Genomic DNA, 20573 nt, shown 5'->3' on the forward strand with positions numbered 1-20573 from the left:
AACATTAAAAACAACTTATAAGAATTCAGTGATGTCATGTATTCAAGAAGTGATGCATATGTATGTATATCCTTTGAATTGTTAATAATTACTAGAATGTAAACGTAAAATAAGTGTATGCTAAGAGTTAAAATTTAATGATGCCATATTTTTATGGTAGTTGAAAACTGAAGTTCTATGGAATATTTTGTCACTTAAGTCAATGAGATGCTGAAGTCAACTTATCATATTACTTTGATGTACAGAAGTACATACGGAGCTTCAGTGCAGTAATTCTGCGGTTCCATATAGTGAAGAATCAGTAGAACAGAGAAAAATTCTCTCCGGCACCGGGACTTTAACCCAGGTTTCCAGCTTTACATGCTGACACTTTATCCACTAAGCCATACCAGATTCAAGTTCTGATGCCGGATTGAAACCCTCTGAGTTTAAGTTCTATCTACTGTGTTTCCCTTTGTTTGTACATCATAGTAATATGATAAGCATAAGTAATCACTTTGTGATTCAAGACGGCGCCATATTCCATCGGACTCCGGCCACTTAGTCACTCATATTGAGTGCACCTCTGTACTTGTGGTTGGACATTGTGTCTATTGTCACACATACTGTGACATGGTACATGAGGGTAAGCCAACATAGGGGAACACAGTAGGTAGAACTTAAACTGAGAGGGATTCAATCCGGAATTGAAACTTGAATTCTGTGTGTCTTAGTGAATAAAGCACCAGCATGTAAAGCTGGAAACCTGGGTTCGAGTTCTGGTGCCATAGAGAAATTTTCTCCGTTCTACTGATTCTTCACTATATGGAAATGCAGAATTATTGCACTGAAACTCCTTATGTACTTCAGTACTTCATAGTAATTCTACAGATATGCTAATATAGGTTACAATCTACCCATCATGACATTTGCCTTCATTATTCTGTTTGAGGTTTCACATTCACAGAATATGTCACTTGAACACATTTAGTTAGCTGATGTACATGTGTAGTATATTACTGCTAAATATTATTTTTTCATTGTTCCAGGTATTATGATGACAGGTATCGAGAACGGGAACGTGAGAGAGACCGAGAACGAGAGACCAGTAGACGGGACCCTGAGCGGGAGCGTGAAAGAGACAGGGAGCGGGAACGCAGAGAGGAAAGGGAGTCCTCTCACCGCAGTTCACGTCACTAATTGCATTCATTGCTTGCTAATGAAGGGAAACAGAGAAAGAGAGGCAGGCAACATGTATGTGTGCAAGATGTCCTCATCTCAGTCTGACAGGTTATTCAAATTTGTGTTCACACATTGTTCCATCCTGGAATTGTATCTTCAGATGTGTGAATTTGAATGTAATCATTTCTTTGACCATCTTATGGTATTTTACAGGTATAGATTAAGTGAGTATGAAAATTTAAGATATAATTTGACAGTGTTTCGAATTACACAAGTCATTCTCCATTCTTTTCTCTTTTATCACTAAATATCCCTCTGAAGTAAGAAGAACATTCAGTGATCGTGTATTTGTTGTATGTGTCTCTTTCTCTTTCTGTTAATGGCTTCCCTGATTCTTCCATCTCAGTCTGAAGTAATTTCCCCCACAACAAGGAAATGTTTGGATTTTGCGAAGTTAGCAGAATGCATTGAACTTGAAAATTTTCATTCAGTTTTCTGCAGTGGATTGTGCAAAAAAAAAAAAAAAAAAAATGAGTGGTCTACCATGATACTCATTTCATATTGATCGATTTTTTGTTATTACAGTTCACAGTACAGTGGTGCATTCATTTGGGCTGTGTTAAGTTGGCATAAAGATATAGTATACAAAGAACAAGATTATACTTAATCTTGATAAATTATGCAATTTGTGACACTTTTATATGAACTGACAAATGAAAATTTACTGCCTTTTCTCCTTCCCTCGTCCATTTTTCGGCAAGTACTGTAAAAGCAAACTTAATGTGATCAACCACTGAATGTGTTACAGTATTGATGAATACTGATGTTTACCATCATGTTCATCTTTTAATTCAGTTCCTGCAAAATTGAGTAATACATCTTACAGGAATATTGGAAAATTTGTCATTGCCCACAGTTTGCTTTCGAGATTTCTACTTTTTTATTCTGTTGTGATAGTTATAACTTGAGTAATCTGAGTGTATTTTATCCTTGATTCAAGTCAAATAACTGGCTTCTTCTAACGAAAAGGGGTAACATGAAATATAAAACATGAAAAGCAAATGAATGTACCATTGAAATTAATCTTGACTAAAAAACACATTGTGACGAGATGTGTTATTTGTTAGGTATAAATGTCAGGTAGTGAAATGTGGAATACATATGTTGAGAGAAATAGAACTTACTAGATATTAAGTTACACCAAAACTGCTTGTGATGAAGTCAGCACTGAAGATTATCAGGGAAGATTGTAAAGCAAGAGGATTGGATTCATCAAGATATGAAACAAGAGAAGATTGTATTGAAGAAAATCTACATTATAATTTTAAGTGTAATGCAGAGTAATTTTTTTGCTAAATGTATTCACAATATAATATGTAGCCACTGCATTTTTATCATGTATTAAGGGGATGGGCAGATTGCAGCCAAGCAAGAATGTTGTACGTAGAAAGAGTAAACATAGGATAAAGGCAGCATTCTTGTAAGATTTAATGGATTTTTTATCTTACTGTCTTCTTTATATCTGTTAGCTGCTATATGCTTTATTGAACAAATTAATCTCCCCATCTTCATTTGTTTATGTTCTTCACATAGTACAGTTTTCAGAGAATGATGTTTGGTGGATTGAAGTTCTATTGTTTGGTTTAGTTTAAATGTACCCATTTCTATTTTGTGTGGATTTGACATGATTTGAAATTAAATATTAATGTGCAAGTACAAGACGAAGAATGGTTGTTCTCAAATATGACATTGTGTACATTCACTAGATGCTGCTCTCAAAATTCCTTTAAGTTTTGTCTTCATGAATCCAGCTTTTCCCACATTTTCTGTCTTCTGCACGAGAATGAATTGGACATATGTCTAGGAATTTGATGTTTGAGACTGATTCTAAATGTGAATCGAAATGCTTGAACATAATGGGCATACTACAGGTACTTCTATGCAAATATTTCTTGTTTAGTGTGAAAATGGTTTCACATCAGAATTATAACATTTGTGAACATTTGTTTTACAAAGACCTATTTCGTTTTCTGCAGAGGGATTTGAATTATGCTGTGAGTACTATTGGTCTGTTACACAAAACAGTGTTAGCCATGCCTTTTCCCTCCATTCATCATATTTCACAACTATACAATAGACCTGTGTGGGCAGCATAATCAAAGTACAATTTTCTACAGTGTAGCCTTGAAACTGAACATTTTATCAGTCCTCCAGTTAGGGAAAGCTTGTGAATGAAATAGGATTTTAACCATAAAATTCACAGAATTAATGACAATGCTAATGGCAGCAATGTAAAAGTATGCTACAGACTGGAAGATTGAAGGTTATGATCAGTATTTGTGGGAAATCATTTTCTAATTGTTCATTCTCTATTGTGTTATTGGGTACATATTTATCGAAGTTGTGTGTGAGAGTATGTGGTGGATTTTAGTTCCTCTATTCTGCTTTTGACCACACAAATAGGAATTCTCATGTCAAATTTTGTTGCTAATAAAGTGTCTTTACACAGGACAGTTCTCATATAATGACACTTAATAAATTCAGTGCATCAATAATGTGTTTGCTTGTATTTACACCATTGTACTTATTAAAATATAAACACCTAGTGTCATACCCTATGAGTTAGTTCGTAATTGTTATTACTTTTGTTTATGGATGTATAATTTTTGTAGACGTCCTTTTTATTTTACATTTTATGGTACCTTAAAAAGACAAACTGAATTCCTTGTGGTCATTGTTCTTCCTGGTCTAGAAAGGCTGTAAGCATTGAGTATTTTATATAGTGACTACATGAAAATTAAACTTACATTCCATTACCCCACCGCGAGGGGCTGCATTAGATAGGTTTACAAAACATAGTCACTTTGATGACAAAATCTTTTATATAAACAGCTTACAATAACTAGAACTTCCCAGTTGTATTTTTATACGCATAAAGCTGAAAAAACACATTACTCAGATATGAAATTATAAAAATGTGGCATAAAAATCTCATAAAAAGCAGTATTCATTAAATAATGTTACATTATTTGGTATTATTTTATAATGATTGTGAACGTCTTGAAAGAACATCATATTTTTAATTGAATGTTCAAACATGATAATCTTTCTAACTACAAAATAAGGTTTGTATTCATAGCTATTATATACATAGAGTATTTTATTTATTTTATTTCATTTAATTTATTACTTGTCCTGGGTCGAAAGATTTGTAATAGAGTTCAGGGCAAGACTGAAGTAGATTTAAACTGACAAAGAGTTTAAGGTTTGAGAAGAATTTACTAATTGTGAATTCTTAAGTAAAATATTACGTATCTTATGTTAGGAGCTGCTGTTGTATATTTTCCTGTCATTTACGACCATGATTTCATCACAAGCATTTTTAACATGCTTCCGGACACAACTTTTCCAGTACGATAAAAATGCTTTTAGTTGTACATTTAACTTGTGAAAATAATGCAGATGCTCTTAAAGATGGTCAATATTTTACTGTGAATGATAGTCACTATCACTCGTAGCATTCTCTACAAATTGTTTTAATGTGTCACTCTCCTGCATTTGCTTTTGGGAGTAGTTTTTTTTTCACTCTCTCTCCTAATTATTTGTAGTGCTTTAGGAATCCATAGTATGGGTTTGCATGTTCAGTATTTCTCTCTGAATCAAAAGAGTGAATAATTTATAAGGCACTGTTATGTGCCATACATTTGACGTCAATTCAGTATTGATAATGTACTCGCTAATTCTGTATTTTTCATGTAAATTTACAGTTTGTACATTCTTACAATTTCAGTGATTTTCTCGCCAATCATTGTACTAAATCTTCAAATTGGTTATACATAGTTTGATCATTTTTCCAGAGTAAGAAAGTGTTCCTAGAAAATATTAGTAGTTCATGATTCTTGTTTGTTTAATATTTTATAGGATCTCTATTTTTAGTTTAGCATTATAATTTACAAAAATTATTATTCTTTGCTAAAACAAAATGTATAATTACCGTAGATCTTGTCTCAGGTCAGATCGGATTATAATTCGCATTGAAACCTTTACACAATTTAAATGGCAAAAGAGGTGATGAATAACATGTTGAAAATCATTAATTTATATCTACTTAATTCTCTTTCTGTCTACAGAAATATTTCGCACTTTCAGAGTGATTACTCTTGACTCAGAATTAATCATGCTTTTTCTAAGTCCTGGCACTGTTTATATAACCTTGTTACCCATATATTCATACAGTAACTAGTATTTCAGTAATTGATATTGGTTTACCATTTTAGAGATATGAGCATTTATGAAATCATATTTACTTCATAGAACATATTTCATGGGTACATTAGGCTTGTAACATGTTGTATGTTCTGTACCTTACATATACTGTGCTTGCTCATGTAATTTTTATCTTTAAAAGTAGTTTCTTTGTTATTATTCCGTGTGGTTTTTCAAATACAAATGTTAAAGTTTATTACGAATTAGGCAACAGATATGAGCAGAAAAATATTGAAATTTCACATAGTGATCTCTCTCCATTATATATGAAAAAAAGAACATTCTCAATATAAATGTTAACTTTATATCTTCGTTACTTTTATTATTATTATTCTCATTATCAGATTTTAAATGGCTTGTCAATTTAGTGGTCATTTTGTGGTACTCTTGACATAATACAAAATGAATTTATTTGTAGGTGTCGTGATTTTATAATATCTATATAACCATCAAGGTAGATTCTGTTGAAATTTGTTGCAGTGAAACTGAAATCTCTTGAAAAGAGCCATTGCTCTGCATTGAAAATCAGCCAGATTTCTAATGTAACAACATAGGTTTTAAAATTGAATAATCATATGTTTTTCTTGCCACAATAAGAATACATTTTATATTGGAAGTTGAATGTCGTCTTTCACTATTATCACAACATTTATACAATAATTCTACTCATTCCAGATATTTAAAATTAATAAAATTACACGAGTAAATACAGTATTTTGTAATACTATTACCAAAGGAAATGCAAATGTCGACACATAAAAATTCTAAAGTAACAAAAGAAGCACTAGAACAGATCTTTCAGTAGTAATTAAGAATGTGTTACATAAGAGCAGAGAAAATATCACATGTAATTGGAAAGTATATGATTTTTGTTCTGTTTGGCATTATGATGATGAACCTTGTGTTTTCGAAAAGAAAATCGTCCTAATCAAAGAAAACTAAGCTTCATCAACAGATATATACATATTGACAGCTGTAACACGCAATTCTTTTGTTCTGTTAGGAATACAGAGCAGCTAATATAATATAAATAGCTGTGGAATTAGCTGTAGCAGATTTCCAGCATTAGAGATATTATCATTGAAAGAATAGAACATAAGTTGCATGTTATGTTTATACATGAAGTGTGGAAGGGCAGTTATACTGGAATCACATAGGATGTATTGCTGCAGGAATAATTTTAAAATAATTTTGACAGTGAGAAGTATATATATAAAAGGGATGTGTTCACATAATAGCATATGTTGGCATTCTTTTACTAAAGATTTGCAGAAAAAGTTCTCTCTCTACATTTTAATTTATCTTCCCCCCTTCCCCAAACAGCTTGTGAACAAGTGAAAAAGTAATTATAAAGAATTTAACCGAAATCGTCTAGGTGATATTACAAAATACAATTAAATGCAGTATTTTTATTCCCTTTATTTTAAGTTCAGTATGGATATATTGCAGTTCCAAAATATGTCACTGATCTGATTATATAGTTAATTGAGTAATTACCTCGTTTTCTCGTGTAATTGCCATGTGTGTACAATCTGCTGTAGTTTTTCGTAAGTGGAGAGAAAGCAATAGTGGATAGTTTAGGAATGCTGGTGTTGAAAAATGAGATCGCGACATTTCAAAGATTGACTTTGTTTTCGTCTTCAGATGAAGAAACCTGGGGTGGTTCCTACTGTTGGGGTCGATACAAAGGGCTAATCTGCTTGGCTCATGCTGACCACAGATAGCCAAGAGAAAGCAGGTTTATTAGATAAAAGAACAGAGATCATGTGGGTTCCAAGGTATATTTGGAGTATGAAAAGACAGTATAGTGGAAATGTCAATGTTTATCATTAGTAAAATCAAGTAGGATAATACATTAGTTTTTTTTTTAGTAGGTTATTTTACGACGCCGTATCAACATCTCTGGTTATTTAGCATCTGAATGAGCTGAAGGTGATAATGCTGGTGAAATGAGTCCGGGGTCCAGTACCGAAAGTTACCCAGCATTTGCTCAAATTGGGTTGAGGAAAAACCCTGGAAAAACCCTCAACCTACATCAGTTTAAAAGTGTATGAGAAAGTACTCTGACTAGTGTTGCCATTTACAGTGAAAGATGGAATCAAGAAAACTGAAGACTTGGTGAGAGTTTGTACTTTTTCTGTTTTTATTATGGTCCACACTTGTGGAGTAATGGTTAGCGTGTCTGGCCGCGAAATCATGTGGCCTGGGTTCGATTCCTAGTCAGGGCAAGTTACCTGGTTGAGGTTTTTTCCGGGGGTTTTCCCTCAACCCAATATGAGCACATCTCATTCAGACGCTAAATAACCTAAGATATTGATAAAGCATCGTAAAATAATCTATTAAGAGAGCTTTAAGTGTGCAAACTTCGTCCTGAATAATGATTAGGGTTGCCAGGTGTCCCATATTGTATGGGGTGTCCTGTATTTGAGGCATGAAAAACTTGTTCTTTATAAAATCCATAGAGGTACCTGAAGTTTCGTATTTACGGACATTATGTCATAGATGGGCAATGGTTTCCTACCCCTCTCCATTTTTCCCTTTTTTATTTTCCCTTACTGTTTGTACAGATATTGTAGAATTATGATAAACATTTACTTTTTAATTAACACCAGTGCCTTTAGAAACATGACAAAAAAGCATATAAATGTAAACCTCGAGCTGTGTCTATTTCATTTAAAAGTAATTTTATTCCCAAGCAATAGCTATGCATGATTATTGATATAATAGTAGTTGGGTTGTATGTAGTATGTGTAAAGACGCGAAAAGTGTTTCAAACCAAAATGAGTGAGTTTTTCTCCATGAAACAAAGAGGACATGTTGGTACTAGAAACATGGAACATTTATTTAGTATTTGTATGAATACAAGCTTTACAATTGCATCTTCCCAATTTGAATCCCAGACATTAATGTACCTTCTAAATTTTATAATAGAAATGACAGCTTTAATAGTGTAAGACTAAGGTAACTTTTTCCTATAAACTGTGTTTTAACATTCTAGTGTATGCTCTGAAATGACTCTTACAGATTTCTCTTGTGCTCTCTTACAAATTCCTCATATTTTGCTGTATTAAATGTTGAACTGTCACTTATTCACATTCTGAAAATCTGGCAACCCTAATGATGAGTAGCCATAATCTGGAAGGTTTGGACTGGATACACTGTTAGATGGAAGTATTTTGTGACAGGAATAGAGCCTACATTAGGCGTGTTTTTTTTTTTTTTTTAGGGTAGGGATTTTAGGGACAAAGTGGAGTTATTTACCTTCAAAAGGAAATTTTTCCGAGACTAGTGTTATTTGGTGTTATTTTCAGTTTTTTTAATTGACAGAATACACACTTCGGCTCAAAACACTTTTGTAGTAATTGTGGTTGATTGTCCCCTTTGGGTATATTCATGATGCACAATACCAGAAATGTGGAAGAAAACAATATTGTCTTCACCTTCGAGTGACCTTGGCTCATTTTCTTTGGTTGTGGAAATCCTGGGCAGACTGCTCTTTAGTTTCTGGATCATACCTATAATTACTGTATTTAACGTCTGGGTCATTTTAACCCAAGTCATTAGTTCTTAGGATACTTTTAATTGTTCTTGCTTCTATTCGTCCATTAACAATTTTGGAATGAATTTGAAAGACACATGACTCATTTGCAATTCCTCCGTTAAAGTAGTCTGAACTAAACAGGGTGTAACTAAATTCAATACCCAAACTTATAGGAATGATAGAAGAGACCATGTGTGTGGGGGCACTTGAAGAGCCTGGTGTACAAGACTCCAATTGAATCGGAGGAAGAGTTCATCGCTCGGGTCTTGCAGTTGCTGACTCTCTACAGCACATGTCTGAGTCTTTGAACATGTACGACAGGCAATGACACATTCTTGCAGAGTTGTATTGAAGCAGGAGGCCGCACTTTTGAACAGTTTTTGTAAAGGATTACAAATTGAAATGGTTTTCAAGCATGACTGTCATAAGTAACTTTACAATGGTAGTATATTTATTCTTTACAGTATAGTAGAGTTTCTGGTTTTGTCATTCAATAATCAGTTTCACACCCATGGTCATTTAACAAAAAACGTTTGTTTTGGTCTCTTCTATCATCCCTAAAAGTTTGGGTATTGAATTTAGTTACACTCTGTATAAAATATCAAATTTAGATCAATAGCCATCTCTCTGTTAGTCGATGGTCAGAGTGCACTAAATCACGAACTCTTAACAATGTTTTCTGTCTTTGAAGTGGAGTATAGCATGGTGTCTACAGATGTGGCTTTCACTGTTCCAATGATAAGGAAGGTGCAAGCCTTGATTCTGAACTCTTTCAAGCTTAGAGATTGATTGAATACACTGGAATGAATAAAATTTATTTTTGTCGAGTGATGTCGACCAGAATCAAGTTGCCTTGTAAATTCATCGATTTTATCTTTGGCTGTTATGTGTTCCAAATATATATATATAAAAGCAAGGTAGGCTTGTCTAAGAAGCCAACGAGAATTTTGCAATAGGTTTGCATATTCTGATATCTCGTCTTGCAGTTACTGGGACATTAGGTTTTGAGTAAAATTACCGTTGTTTTCCATTTTACAGGGATATGTATTTTTCGAGTGTGGTTAAGTGCTGATACAGTAGTGGTGGGTCACAAACAAATGTCTCGCCCAAAAGTGAGTCACTACTTTAAAAAGTTTGGGAACCACTTATTGTTCTAAAGAATGTTGTTGTCTGAAGCCCACTTATTGTATTTTAAGACTTACTTGAGTCCATTATTAATCATTCTTTCCGTAGTTTTAGCATTCATATTTATGAGCGATATTGATCTTTAATGTGTAAAGTCAGAAGGATTTTGTGGCATTTCCCCATTGTGATGGTACATCAGAATTTCGTACTTTGTTGAATAATGACAACATAGCTTTCCTGGCTTTTATACCTGTGTGATGCAAAAATGTTACCTTCGTCTGTAGATTTCTTTGCCTTAAGATGTCTGATTGTTATATCTAATAAGGCAATTGTAAATTCTACATTAAAGTTTCATTCACTTTATATACATTATGACATTTGGAGATTTATTCTGGTGTGTAGAGTATTAGGAGGAAATGCATTTGTGGTCGTTCTGATCATCAGATTTGAGTATTGTCTTATTGACAGTAAATGGACGTTTTGTAGGAGCAGTATGTTTGTTCTGTACTTGTCTTATTGACTGTAAATGGACGTTTTGTAGGAGGAGTATGTTCTGTACTTTTCTTAAGAATCTAAGTTTTTTTATGGTTTTCTTATACTTGATTCGATATATAGATTTATTGAAACTTGATTGTTTTGCGTGAAGTGTAGCTTGGTTGGCAGTAACACATCTCCATTCTGTGATGACGTTCGGATTTAGACTACTCTACTTTTTTTTTACAAGAATTTTAATTCTAAATTTTTACCAGAAATGTTTATAACAATGTTGTTTTTCTTTTGGCATATGTTCTTCTGCAAAACTTGAAATTATATTGTTTATATTTAAGATTTTGTCTAGGATGTTTATAAAAGTTTATTTTGGCTAAGTCGAGCTCATTTGCTAAGGCTTTGGTGAAGGCAGTCTTTTCGCTTTACACATGTTCCATGATATTTTTGGTGTAATGTCTGTTTTGTGACATTTTGGTAAGATGATTCTGGCTATAGTTACTGATGTCCACTGCCAGGATCCTCCCAAACTTGCATTGATGTGTCATTAACCACGAGACTATCAAAAGATCAGGGTTTGCAGATGGGTTGGTTTATTGGTTTTCTTAAAAATGAGCACCATGTTAGTTGTGTTGAGAAGTTTGTGTACTGCATCTCCAATAGCGTTTCAATCTCTGTAACCCCAGAGTTTGGAGTGCTCATTGAAGTCCCCAATAAGGATGGTTAAATCTAGATCTAGTGTGGAAAATATTCTGAAATATGATCTGTTCTTCCGTACTTTAATTTTAATGTCATTTGTGTTTCCTCTTGAAAGAAGTATATTTAGGATTCCACTAGCACCCTACTCTGTCTTTGCTTTTAAAAAATGTGTGTTTTGTAGCAAGGGGAATATTTGTGATAAGATGTTTTTTATGGTAAAAAGATTCATGTCATATTTATTCAATCTTCTTTTTCTGGAAGAGACTGCCAGCATTCTATTGGAAAATAGAAGTAGAACCATCCTTACGAGAATGGTTTGTGAGTTTGTTCATTGCTGTTTATGAAGTATGTTACCTGATTTAAAAACAGTTCTGATGCTGTAGTTCTTCTATTTATTTTTTTTTTTTAAGAAATTTCCTTGAATTTTTCAAATACGAGTATGCTCTTGACATACTGAATAAGGTATTTAGGGAAGGAAGGACTTGTCTCTGTCATTTTGTGTTCATTTATTGGTTTTTTTCAATTAATTTATCTTGACTATTGAGTATGAAGGTATTGTTTTTCATAAAGAAGATCGGCTTGATTATTGCAGATGGTAGTAGCTCTGTTATGAAAAATGCGTGTGATTTCACTCTTGACCTGTGTGGATAGTTAGAATCGAAACATCGTGATTTCATTTTTCATTACCAGGAATGGAAAAAATTCCAATTTCCACCACCACTGTATTTTTTGTGTTGAGGTTCTCTCTTCATGTGATCTTGATGCAATGCCTGCTTCTCTGTGGAGCAATTAGCTTTGAAATTTAAAAATGTGTAGCTTGTAAGTTTAGTGTTGCATTATAGTTTACCATATTTTTAATTAACCTAATTTAATTTAAACATTTTTATATTTTGACTAAATAATTTGTATTATGAAATACATAACAGTGTAATTTGTTTGTTATTCAAATGGTAGGTAAAATGATAAAATCATGTACTAGTAGACCGACCCCTTGTCTCCCAGTATCTTTGATGTTCTACAGTATAATTGTTTATATATTGTAATATTGCGTTCATCTTTATTTCTAATGTTACATATATATAGCTGCACTTTACGTGCATTTTAAAAAAAGTAGAACACCCATTGCATGTGGAAATAGATATTTACAGAAAGAATTCTGCAAAATATGTCTAATATTAATAACAAAACTGTAAAATGTTTTCATATTTACTTTGAATGTAATCATGGCTTTTATTTTTCTTTTTAATTGAAAGAAATACTTTATAGTACGTATTTGCAGTTAAAACCTACGGTTTCATTGCAGGGAAATTAACTGAAAACGACTGCTGATGATACCGAAAGTATTTCTATGATTTTAAGTTATATTCTATTATAGTTACTTGGTTAGATTCTTTGACATTGTTCACCATGCATTGCAAAATTTATTTTTAAAAACATCTTTGCTTTGTTTAGATGATTCTTTGAACATCACTGAACTTACATTCATGACTTATGTTACAAAATAATTAATTTTTTAAAATAATTATTTGGTCTAGTTTTATTACTTGTAAATATGATTTGTTCTGAATATTCTTACATGTTTATTTGTTCGCACTTCAAGAAATATGCATGATTTGCTATTTTTATTTTACAGTTGCATTTTGCTTGGGTTACGATGTAAATAGCTTTAAATCTGATATATATATACACTCTTAGAAAAATGTTTTGTCGTACAGATACTTATAAGTCTCAGAAAGAAAGGAAGGAAGGACAAGCGACCTGGTTCGCAAGAGAACGACTAGTTGAGGTGATAAAATTAGTTTTGTTTCGTTGTATGTCTGATCATGTGCACTGCCTCATTTCTGGAACTTATAAAGCATCTGTGCGACAAAACCTTTTTCTAAGACTGTACATATAATATGTTTAAATTTCAGAACATCCATGTAGGGATTTAATTCTTTCAATGAATTCTTAAGATATAGGTCATATATAATTTTTTTTGTATTTTAGCTGTTTTCAAAGGATCCATTTTTGCTGACTTACACATCCCTAGTATATATATACATACATACACACACACATACACACACAATCATTGCGAATTCTGTGTTGTTTTTGATTATACGTCATTTCATTATGGACATTTCATGTCTGAACACCTGCTTCAGAAGAGAATAATTCTATTGATAATTTATCAGTAATATTTAAAAAAAAATTACAGTTTAAACATGATAATTCGCGTGATTTAATTTTATTTGCGTACATGAAAATAAAAAAATAAGAACCTAAAAATACCTAAATAAGCACTTCACATGTCAAACATCTGTGATTTCTGTATTTCATTTTGCAGCGGTGACTTTTATTTGAAGTTTACTTTGAGTCACATTCTTGTACTGTAACTTAATGTAACAAAAAAACAATGTAAAAATCAGATTGGCAGTGTACATAGTGCCCATTTTCTGGCGTCAGAAATAGTAGAATGGTAATAATTCATATGATAATTTTAAACATGGAAACTCATTTAACGGAATACTCTTATGTGTCTTTATCAGAGTAGGCTTTCCAAGTAAAATAGCGAATCATACAGCAGACTAGTGTGGGAGGAAAGAAAAATGGGGAATTTTTCTTGAAAATGAAAGTATAATTTTTGTTCCATTATTTGGATGTTAAAATATTTAATAAAGCAGAATTCTTATATTGTATACACAGGAGAAAAATTATGACCTAGGGAGATTGAATGAATAGTAAATAAGAGGCTCTGAATGAATAGTAAATAAGATAACTCACTGATTCCCCTTTTCTCCTCTTTGTTTTTTATATTATTGAATATTGAAGATTACAGTATCCAATTTGTAAAGAAAATCACACATTGAAACTTTTGAGTGTAGGATATTCTAATCTATTAAATGTTATGCGTAATTTAAATTCATGAAAACTCAGTTTGCTACATTCTGGAGTATTAGTTTTTAACTAAACGAACAGGGAAACTTTTATGTGAAATATTGTTAAAAATCTTGAAATTTGAACAGCTAGTTGAATGTGAATACAACTTACAGTAGCGTGCAAATTAATCCGAACAATGTAATTACTTATGCAAAAACACTCAAACGGGATAAAAAAAGGATCTAAGACATACCTCAGTAATCTATGTGGCCTCCCTTGTTCCTAATAACAGCTCTGAGACGATTTGGCATGGATTCCACTAATTTCCCACAAATATTCTTCATTTCTTCATCGCGAAACCATACACCAATGAGGGCAGAAATCATCTTCTCCTTTGTAGAACAATCCATTTTTTGCATTCTTCTTTTGCAAATTGGCCACAAGTTCTCAGTGGGATTGATGTCGGGTGAGTTGCCTGGCCAGGGGAATATTCTTCTTGTTGAAGAATTCTGTAGTTTTTCGAGACGTATGGCATGGTGCCAGGTCTTGTTGGAACACACCTCTGCCATCCGAAAATGATTTTTGCAGCTGGGGTACAATTCTGGTTTCCAATAAGTGAATATATTTGTCAGAATTCATCATTCCCTTGATAGGTATTAATGCTCCAAGCCCTTCATGTGTAGAACAACCCCAAAACATTACTTTAGGGGGGTATTTGGGTGCTTGTTGGAGATGAGCTGCTGTTACTTTTTCGGATCCTTTCCGTACGTAAGAAACATGGTAGCCGTGGACCTCGAAATGAGACTCATCGGAAAAAAGTACATTCTTCCAATCATTCACTGTCCAGTGTTGATGTAATTTTGCCCACATTAAGCGTTTTTTGCACATAACAGGAGTTAGCAGTTGCTTCTTAATAGGCTTACGAGCCCTTCGTCCAGCTTCCAAAAGCCTACGCCACACTGTTGTGACGTGAATATTCGCCCCAGTGGTAGCCATTAACTCGCGAGTTAAGTTGACAGCAGTTAGTCTAGGATTTAATTTACTTTTCCTGACAAACGATCATCTGCAGGTGAAGTCTTCCTTTTCCTGCCACAGTTTCCTTTTTTCTGGGGTGTGATGGATCCAGTCTCCCTGTATCGTTTTATGATCGAATTAACAGTAGCCAAGCCCATGTAACATTCTGCAGCAATTTGCCTCTGTGTCATAGAAGAATGCTCTGCTAATGTTATAATTTTAGACCGTTTTCGTGGAGTTGTATCCATTTGTGAAGACGACAGAATGTACACAGGATTGCAGTATTAAGTCTTCAACACAACTGAAATGCTTATAAGTACAAAACAACAGGCAAAATGTCACATATTATAAAAAAAATAATGACAGACCTTCAACAATGGAATTACACGTACTACAGATGTCAATTAAAGCGGTATGAGCAGCTGTGAGGCCAACAATGACTGAAAATGTAAAAATATGTCGTGTTCAGATTAATTTGCACGCTACTGTATTTGCATGATGAAGGTAGATAAAATACTTTCATTCATTACATGTACGCTCTTTTATGACATAGTTTTTTCAGCTATGTGTTATTGTGCAATTAACACAGAAAATACTTTCGTTAAAATTTGTCTTTTATGCATATTCAGAATCTGCTCTGATATGTTCGCAAATAATGTGGTTGGACGAGTGATTTTTATTTCCTTGATTATTTAAACAATGAAATTTTTCCAAAATATTAATTTTTATCCATACGACCAAGGGAAAGAGAAGAAAGAAACAAAATAATAACCTTTCTTCTAAGAGAATAATGAAAGCAATCTGGAAGTGTGGACTCCGGTGCCAGAAGATTTAAAACTTTTTCTTCTTTAATAAATGCATAATAAGCTATTGGTGTGGTTTAGTGGTTATTAAGTCGGACTTGTGCATGAGTTCGAATCTCACTTGGCTGATAACATATAACAAATATCAGGTGTTGTCATGGCAAATCCTCAGTCTCATCTTGCTATAACCAATTCCATTGATGCTGGAGAATCTTGCAGTTGATATATATATATATATATATATATATATATATATATATATATATAATTTATTGTAATATATGATCTTTTGGAATCATTTATCTGGTAAGTGTTCCCTGCGTTCCTTCATATAATTGACTGCATGCTTCCTGTCAAACTAGATACTAAGCATTATGACACACAGTTTGTGTCGAGTGGCGGATTATACACTTAATATTTTGAAGCGGTATTTAGTACAATATTTAATTAAATCTTTCCTTTTATGCATAAGTACTGTATGATTATATTTCTGTTTTTGGGAAATTTTTAATTGTGATTCACCAGTAAATCAAGTAGTATTTAATTTGCTTTTAAATTTCAAGATTAACACTTAGATAAGGGAAAAGTATTGATTGAAAATTGGTTGAATGTGGATCATTGTAATACAGATGGTAAATGTGGTGTGTAACAAAACGTCATCTAATCAAATCTTCTTTAAGTGATATTTGAAAAAAATATTTCCTGTAATGTAGCTGCAGATATAATTTTCTAGCATTGATCTGTTTTATTTAAATATATATTAAAATTGTACTCTTATAGATTTGAATGATAAATTAAAGTTAAGTTGTGCGACATTTTATTGTAAAAATTGTGTAGGAATATGTTACTGTGTATACAGGAAATGAGAACTGTTGTTAAAAATTTCAATAGTGTTTCCTCTTCAAATGTATTCCAGTATTGTCTGGATTCATAAACTTTTTTTTTATGAAATATCTGTATTCAGGCCAAGATTTATCCAGTATATTTGAAAAGAAAAGGGTTAGCCACCAAGGCTGTAGCACATAAAAATTCGTAATCTTACCCAACTTTTTGGACAAATTAAATTTAAACAATCGCAAATATATCTCCTAGTCAAGAACATTGTTGTGTGATTATATATGAATGTTTTCATTATACATTTTTCTGCTTTGTATCTTACTAGTACAGTTAAGTGACATTTTAAATGTAACATTTCTTAAATTCTGTTATGGTGGGGAAAGTTAAGATCTGCTGCATTTGACCACTGATATGGGAGGGAGAAGAGAAATTATAAGTGAACTTGGAAAGGTTACTCTTGATAATGATCTTTAAAAAGTACTAATATAGTATGCTTCCTATGGGTTGGTAACAGAATAATGTATACTGTTGCCTGATGCAACTCATGAGGCCTTAACCACCGCAATTGTACGAAAAGTTTCCAGTTTTTTACTAGGAACAAAGACAAGAATTTCTGCTTTATCATTACACATACCCATGCTCTTGGGCTGGGACTTGTATATTTACAACTGAGTCTTACAAAGTCGTGCAGCAATGTAAATTATTTCTGGTTAGGACTTTGTAATAAGATGTATAGGTACGATGAGAATGCATGTTATATGGCAAAAACTCAAAAACACTATGTGCTGTATGTAGTTTTCAGTTATAATAACGGATTTGTTGAAGTTTCGCACCATTCATGGAATATTTGTTATAAACAGGAATGATTGGTGAGTCAGTTGTTTTTGCATAGTCTGAGAAATTTTGTTTCTATTAGGAAGAAATGTTGTGAGAACATCGTTACTTTAAAACTGCTTAACAGTCTGTGTGCTAACTGTTAATTTACATATTGTAAATTGAATACTGAAAAAACTGCATTGCGTACAAAGTTGATGGAAGTACCTTTCAGTCTGATTATTCTGCTAAAATGTATGCAAATTTGAGAGGTAAACTTTGCAGTTCTGCACACTTACAAGGTAGCAGTACAATTATGTCAGTTAAATTACAGAGTTACAGAAAGAGACTGACACTATTGGCTAGAGCATATCTTAAAAGTGTGGAGTTCAGTGAGATACAAACTGAAGTAAAAGATCAAGTAAATAAAAGCTTCAGAAAGTCCGGATGTGTTAAAAAGTCATAGTGCACTGTCCAGATAAGAAGCTGTCATTCATATCCCCTAAGTATGTTGGTACCAGTAGTTGCCCCAGGGTTATAAAGTGTAAGAAGGTAGGGGGTGGAGGCAAGTTAGAACGCTCACTAAGATTAGACGGACTTCCAACCACTTTTTGTATTTAGCTGCCCAACCCTTTGTATGGTACGAGGCACGTCCATAAAGTAATTTTCCCACTCGTCCCACAGCTAGCAAACCATATGTTGCGCGAAGCGACTGCGTGTACGTGATAGAGTAATGTCCTGGCATGGCGCATGCGCTAACGGAACTTCCCGAGTGCTCTCAGTAGCTTCGTGGCATTGGTTGAAGATGGACGCTCCTATTCCAGCTCCTGCTGCGTGTGAAGTGCGATCAGTGATAAAGTTTATGAATGCACAGAGCATAGCGCCGATTGAAATTGATCGTCAGCTGTGCCAGGTCTATGGACCTAACATCATGAGCAAGCAGATGGTGCATTGCTGCTGTAGAAAATTTTCAGCAGGATGCCAAAATGTGCATGACGAGGAGCACAGACGACCTTGTGGAGCAACGCACCATCTGCGTGCTCATGATGTTAGGCCCATAGACCTGGCACAGCTGACAATAAATTTCAATTGGCACTATTCCCTGTGCATTCAGAAACTTTATCACTGATCGCACTTCACACGCGGTGGGAGCTGGAATAGAAGCGTCCATCTTCGACCAATGCCATGAAGCTACTAAGAGCACTCAGGAAGTTCCGCTAGCACATGTGCCATGCCAAGACATTACTCTATCACGTACATGCAGTCGCTGTGTGCAACATATGGTTTGCTAGCTGTGGGATGAGTGGGAAAGTTACTTTATGGACGTGCTTTGTATAATAAATACTTTAAAATGGAACCTAAAGTCAGAACATACAAGAGAATAGTACGACTTGTTGTAACTTATGCTGCACAAAGAACTAATGCAAATAAAAGAAAGCAAATTTAAAATCAATTGAAATGGTATATTGAGGAAAATAATAGACAAGAATTGGCCATGTTGAATCCGAGTTCTATATAATAATGCAACACCATGCCAATGGACGAATGGATAGACTGGAATAATCATGTACCCCCAGAATGAACGAAAATATAATTCTTAGAATTGTCGAAGACAATCGTCCTAATGGAAAGAGGAGCCCTGGAAGACCCCAGAAACAATGGTCCGACTTACTATCTATAAAAATAAATAGGCTAATAAACCTACAAGAATAAGAGTTCAGTAATGAGGACGGGGGGGGGGGGGGGAGCTAGAAAGAAAAGTAAACCAGAGTTGTGCTTCCAGACAATGCAGAAGTACAATGTGTGGCATATGCAACTTACTGACATTATCAGCGGTTGTAGCAAATGTGTTTAGTGGGGAGATGTAACCGCTCTCTCACACTGGAGAAAATGAATCGTCAGTGAATGGCATTGATTTAGGCTTGTAGTCCTATAGGATAATGCATCAGTAAGAAGTAATGAGAAAACATTACGTTGATCTTGCCTTTTATCAAAGCATATGTTGAAATTGATATCAATCTTTCTGGATGCAAGAATCATATTGGTGTAGAAAATTCTGAAACACCTTCTGCATCTCTGTATTTGTAATTTTACTCAGCCCTACCCTGATTTCATTCTCCAGCTCTTCAAAAATGCGTGGATTTTAAACTTTATGTTTTTAATTCCCCCCATTTGAATAGGCGAAATATGTTTGAGGCAAAATGTGCCACAAAACGAATATTTTTTTACTATTCACAAATTCTCAACTTTTGTTCCTTCTCGTTTAACATGTGTGGTTCAAATAAATTTAACTGTTACTAAACCTAACATTTTATATAATATAATTTCAATTTGCATTTAGATACAGTAACTACAGAAATTTCAGTTTTGAGTATATAAAGGTGCAGTATATATATACATACTAAACATCTCCAAACTTGGGTAAGAAATTATATAAAAAATTTACCAATAAATTTTAAGAAAGAAAATTAAAAAAAGAAGGGAGAAAAAAACAAAGTTTCACTAGTACCCTTCTTGATTACAGTATGCTACCAAGTATTTTCAAGATTCTCAATAGTGAAGTTTTTCCTATTGTCTCTCTAAACACATTTGAAGGACGAAAATGTTCTTTTGACTCCACATGATGTCATAGGTGCAAAATTCATTGTTACCACTGCAGATCCCCAAGGTAACTGACAATTAACACTTTCTCCCTGAAGATTGGAGCACACATATTTCATATTTTCAAACCCTGGGTTCCTCTGCAGTACTTTCTTCTGCTGGCGTGTTACATCTGCGATCAGTGGAAATTCCAAAATACATACAGTCCTGATCAGTGTCCTTGGGAGGGTGAAGGAATGGCCCGCTATGCAAGGAAAGATGGAATCCCCTGTTAACTACTTTATCCAAAACAACAAAAGACTGGAGGGGTAAAGACTGTAAATGGGTCGCTTTTTCCAGTGCAGAAGAGAATACAAATTCTAAGG

At 33.7% G+C, this 20573-nt stretch overlaps 1 protein-coding gene across 6 annotated transcripts in view; it reads left to right on the plus strand.

Annotated features, from left to right (window-relative positions):
- The window catches only part of Cpsf6 (cleavage and polyadenylation specificity factor subunit 6), a 75086-nt gene extending 58358 nt beyond the window's left edge, over positions 1-16728 (plus strand). For all 6 annotated transcript variants that reach the window (XM_069830554.1, XM_069830570.1, XM_069830560.1 and 3 more), the window contains one exon: positions 1029-16728. In XM_069830554.1, the coding sequence (XP_069686655.1) occupies positions 1029-1179 (151 nt within the window). In that variant the 3' untranslated portion in view covers positions 1180-16728. The remainder of the gene's footprint in view (positions 1-1028) is intronic.
- Positions 16729-20573: the final 3845 nt, after the last annotated feature.

This window comes from Periplaneta americana, chromosome 1 (assembly GCF_040183065.1).
Source record: "Periplaneta americana isolate PAMFEO1 chromosome 1, P.americana_PAMFEO1_priV1, whole genome shotgun sequence".
Classification (NCBI taxonomy): Eukaryota; Metazoa; Arthropoda; class Insecta; order Blattodea; family Blattidae; genus Periplaneta; species Periplaneta americana.